Genomic DNA, 5,570 nt, shown 5'->3' with positions numbered 1-5,570 from the left:
ACGTAATCGGCCAAATATCTAGCGGGCGGATGGCTAACAGCCCGGAACCGGTCCCCGATAGAATTGGAAGCGTTGAAATGTGTAGATCAACTCAAGGTCGTAGGCTTCCACCGGCTAAACCGGGTGAGGTTGGTGCTCTGTAAAGCGCGTGCGCAAATCTGGCTTTTTGGAATCTGACAATACAGAGATTCCACTCCGCCACCAATATTCGAATATACAATTGCAATGTTGTTATTTTTTTCACGTGTAGTATAGAAATTTGTAATAAGATACATAATGCGGTTATAATAAAATATTGTGCGATTATTTTCATATAATTAAAATTAATATGTATTTATTTTTTAGAAAATACAATTAAAGCGGCGCTTCCACCGCTTCTAATGACGGCACGCCACTGTATAACAGAGGCCCGGTTAAAAATCCCCAAAATTTTTACATTTTTGGACTTAGAGAACCTCAAAACGTCGAGAAATGCAGAAATTTTTTTTTTTTTCCTGTATGTATACATGTTATTGTGCGCGTGTGTGGATGAGTGGACGATTTCGTTCACTCAATTTTAAATTTAATAACTTCCGTGATTTTTGTCAAAAGTTTCTGAACTTCTTTAAATGTATTTTTAATTAATAGATTATCTAACGCACTTAATAAATAAGCAAGTTCAATATAATTACATCTGTTATATTAGATTCAATAGATTCTCTATGCTCTCTAAATGCCAATTCTCGCTTCGATAACATCTACTAATTTAGATATAATATATCTATTAGCCGTAACTTTGATATAATTTTCAATATTTATTTTATATTGTTTACTAATGTTAAATTTTATTCTATTTTGATTACCAAATTGCTTCAATTTTACGAAAGACTCGATGCGAGATTTACGATTTTTGTGTCTTTTGCGAGCTTTACTCAAATTACTTAAATTAAATCGTCAAAGCTATTCTTATTCCACACACTAATTTCATTTGAAAATAATAGGCGAGGCCAACAAAACAATTTTTGCATTTCTATGCATCCACAAAGCCATTTTCTCTTCATAAATTTTATGGTAAAAATGTCGAACAAATTTTTGTTGACGTATTTATATTTAATTTAGGCATTGGTCTTTCTCTTTTAATAATGTTTTCTTTCTCATTATATGGTCTCGAGCCAAAACTTTTTAAAAATAAATTTTCAATATCGCAATTACATTCTAAATCGCAAGCCACGATATAAGGGCTAAAATTAAAAATAAAATTATAAAAACTTACTTGTTAAAATAAAATGTGTGATGGATATACAATTATATATACCTGGTACAAAATATTCTATTGTATGAATATAGTTTTGTGAAGAAACGTACGTGAAAATATCATAAAATATTCTTTACTTTTTAAGTATTAAAATAATCCACTTAGTTAAAATTGCTCCCTACTAGTGGCTCATGGATGGAATCGTAGACGATCTTGGTAGGTGTGGGTTGTTTTAATATTTAAAACACCCTCGGGATTTGGCATGCATGCACGCACGGTGCTGATACCGGTTAATGTCAAATGCTTCTTTTGTCGCATCACTAGTATATCTCAAAGGACAGGGTTGTTGTAAATTTTAAACGTTTCTCACCATAGCTGTAAAAATCTAAATATGTTAAACTTAACAGTCATTTGTTTTCTAACTAATCCGTGGACCAGGTGTCCACGGAAATTTCCAAAATTTACAACTTTTCGGTCACTCTCATCGAACTGGAAAAATTTCTGTCTTTATTACGTCTAATATTACGAAGAAATCAGTCCCCGCTGTACTCGGCTAGAGATTGGTTCGGTTAAGCTTTTGTTTAAATTTAGTTGTAAATGATGCTGACAAAGTAACAGTTAATTTTTTAATATTGTACAAGAATTGTGCACGTTTTTTTCTACATCCCCTTAAAGATGGGACGTACGAAATCGTAATATCACTGGTTTAACATTAAAATTCGTGAGTAATATAAAATGGGAGAGCGGAATAAAAATATCAAATATTTTAATGGATTTTTTTTAAAACTCCTGTCAACTATACAGAACTATCATAAAAACATAACTGTAAATTCTTATCGGTTGGGTTAAGTTATAAATCTACTCTCGATTCGCGTAATCGAGCGAGTACGGCCAAGTATCTAGCGGGCAGGCGACTAACAGCACAGAATCGGTCGTGGATAGAATCGTTGGAAGCGTTATAAGTGTGTAGCTTCCACCAGCTAAACCGGGTGAGGTTGGTGCTCTGTAAAGCGCCTGCACGAATGAGTATAATCTGGCTGTTTGGAAGCTGACAATACAGCGCTTCCATTCCGCCACTAATATAATATTTGAATACACAATAGCAATCTTAACTTTTTTTCACGTGTTGTATAGATTTTGTAATAAGATACATAATGCGGTTATAATAAAATATTGTGCGATTATTTTCATATAATTAAAATTAATATGTATTTATTTTTTAAAAATACAAGGAAAGCGGCGCATCCACCGCTTCCAANTGATGTTTAGAAGATTTTATTTCTGAGTAGTAAGTAGGAAGAATGGGAATAAACTGGAGCAAATATACGGAAATTCTCACAATATGGAATGGTATAGAGTCAATACCGAAAAAGAAATAAAATGGAGAAATAATGACATCAATGGTTAAAAAGAGTCAAGCGAATTACCTAACCTTTTCTTATAATAATATATTGTCTGATTTAATCGATTAATCAATTTGGGCGCAAAAACATAAATCGATCTTAACCCTAACTTTAGGCCTAAATTTCACTATAAAATAACATAGAATTTAATTGAATTTAATGCAGTTATTTAAACTTAACATTTCCGTATACGTATTAATATTTATCATATATAACCGTTTTATACCATAAATTATTATTAAAATAGCTATAAGTTAAAAAATTTTAATAAAATAATTCACACTTATTACCAGTGGATGCCATATTGAATGGTGGATGATAGAATTTATACACGACATATTTTACATTATAAAAGACATCCATTATAACTTTATGAATAATGTACCAGTATAAGCATAAGATAAGTTTCATGTTTATTTTACAAAATTGCAGAACCAAACATATTTGATCCTTTATTGACATCAATGCATCATCATTATGCATGCCCACATAAGAACATGCTTGGTGTTTGTCAGCCATATTGTTTTTTGCTTTGATATATGTCTTTGCAACCTTGCTTTTACTTATTGTCTGTTACTTGTTTAATTGTTAATGTGACGTCAAAATCTTGATATTTCCAGGAGTAAAAACAATAGCTTCAATGATGTCAATGTTTGTTATATTTTTACAACACAACAGGCTTGGATGCACAAACACTATCTGACATTATGTATTTATAATTATAACATCAGGTAAATATAACATAAATAAGATATTCATGTGCAAACAGTATTATTAAAAAGCTACAAAAATAATCTTGAAATAATTTGGAAATTGGTAATACTGAAAATTTAAATTTAAGTACACTGCATTAAAAATTAAAAAGAGGTATATATATATATATATATACCTTTAAACCTTTTTAATTTTTAATGCAGTTTACTTAAATTTAAATTTCCAAAATATATATATATATATTATATCTAAGTGATATTTTACATCATCATAACAAAAATAAAATAATTATTTTTATGAAAAATTAAGCAATCCACATATTCTAATTAATAAACTGAATAAGTTTTACAAATATCAATTTACACCAAAACTACTTTTAAACAACTTTAGAATCTATTGCTTTATTAGTATAAAAATTATGACAGTTTCAGATTTAAAAGTTTTTAAACTTAAATTTATTGCTAAAACCTTTACAATAATTTTTAATCTGAAAACATTAGGATGTCACTTTTTCAAGTCTTAATAAAACAACCAATGCCAAAAATATTTCAAGGATATAAAAATTTGAAATGAAACCAATTAAAGTTTGATTATAAGCAAAATATGTCTGTTATTTCTACTTACAACTAAAAAAATAACATTAAAATACCATGGATAAAAGGACTATTAAGAACTGGACATAAAATCATTTTTTTACAGTGTCTAAAAATAATAATTAGGACATTCCATGACTTTGTTATATTGCAATAGAATTGAGATGGAGCCAGAAAGAAAGAAGTGATCCCTTCACCCAAGAGCATAGAAGAGGTGATACTCATACCTGCCACCCACGGAAGACACAATCCTGGAAATTGCCAACACAGAAATGATCCAAGAACAAAGCAATCGCCATCAATTGCTTTTGTTTTTGTGTTTTGTTCATTTTTATGCCTATTTTCCATTAGGTGCACGCAATGCCAATTTTATTTTTGACCCCTATACCTAAATTTCATTAGGCACTCTTAGTTACATCAGAGAGCGCGAACATTGTCACTTTTAATACTTCTGTGTAATCAAAACAAAGTCATGGACTCCTATTTTTTATATTTAAATGGACCATCATTACATTTTTGGATTCCTCGTCGCAATTAATAAAAAACAGCAAAGCTTAATCAAAATCAATTGAACAGATTTTGAGAACAAACCCAATTCCTTAATCCACATAGATGCTTCACTAACGCTCCACCCAAATTATGTTATTAAATGGCATAGGTAGGACAACTCAGACATCCCCGGTTTTGTCTATTTTTAATATTTGATGGTAGAGTCAATCTTTGAATATAGCAATTTTATTAACACGCCAATATTTATAAATCAATCAATAATTAAATTTTAAAAAATAACCAAAGTTCAATCAGTTTTACACCATATTTTCACCGATTCCGAAACGCATCCACGGTCGGACGATAAATAATACGTCCAGGCAAGCGTAGGAAATAACAACAAACAAATAGACCTATTACAATATAAAAATAATATAGGACGAGTTCTCAGAATGCGAATACACCATTATATTTCTCGTATGTAAAAGGTATGCAAGTCTTATTCCGAGAACAATTTTCTACTCGGAAAAAAAGGATAGATTTAAAGAAATTGCATCATACAAATGAAATTAAGACGAAAATCTATTGGAATTTCTCAATATTTTGCCGATTATAACTCATATTCAAATTTTTCTTTTTAATGAATAAATAACAGATTATAAATTAATAAATACGTAATATTCATTGGAAATTGATGTTTAGAAGATTTTATTTCTGAGTAGTAAGTAGGAAGAATGGGAATAAACTGGAGCAAATATACGGAAATTCTCACAATATGGAATGGTATAGAGTCAATACCGAAAAGGAAATAAAATGGAGAAATAATGACATCAATGGTTAAAAAGAGTCAAGCGAATTACCTAACCTTTTCTTATAATAATATATTGTCTGATTTAATCGATTAATCAATTTGGGCGCAAAAACATAAATCGATCTTAACCCTAACTTTAGGCCTAAATTTCACTATAAAATAACATAGAATTTAATTGAATTTAATGCAGTTATTTAAACTTAACATTTCCGTATACGTATTAATATTTATCATATATAACCGTTTTATACCATAAATTATTATTAAAATAGCTATAAGTTAAAAAATTTTAATAAAATAATTCACACTTATTACCAGTGGATGCC

General features: G+C 29.6%; 1 protein-coding gene across 1 annotated transcript in view; it reads right to left on the bottom strand.

Annotated features, from left to right (window-relative positions):
• Positions 1-2,954, bottom strand: part of LOC111613822 (eukaryotic translation initiation factor 4B-like) — a 25,964-nt gene extending 23,010 nt beyond the window's left edge. Inside the window, exon 1 of the mRNA XM_023355173.1 lies at positions 2,928-2,954. Coding sequence (XP_023210941.1) covers positions 2,928-2,940 — 13 coding nt within the window. The 5' untranslated portion in view covers positions 2,941-2,954. The remainder of the gene's footprint in view (positions 1-2,927) is intronic.
• Between the last annotated feature and the right edge of the window lie 2,616 nt (positions 2,955-5,570).

The sequence above is a fragment of the Centruroides sculpturatus genome, unplaced genomic scaffold (genome assembly GCF_000671375.1).
Source record: "Centruroides sculpturatus isolate CEXI.00-Female unplaced genomic scaffold, Cexi_2.0 scaffold572, whole genome shotgun sequence".
NCBI lineage: Eukaryota > Metazoa > Arthropoda > Arachnida > Scorpiones > Buthidae > Centruroides > Centruroides sculpturatus.
The sequence above is the reverse complement of the archived record's forward strand: the minus strand, read 5'-3'. Positions and strand labels throughout refer to the sequence as shown.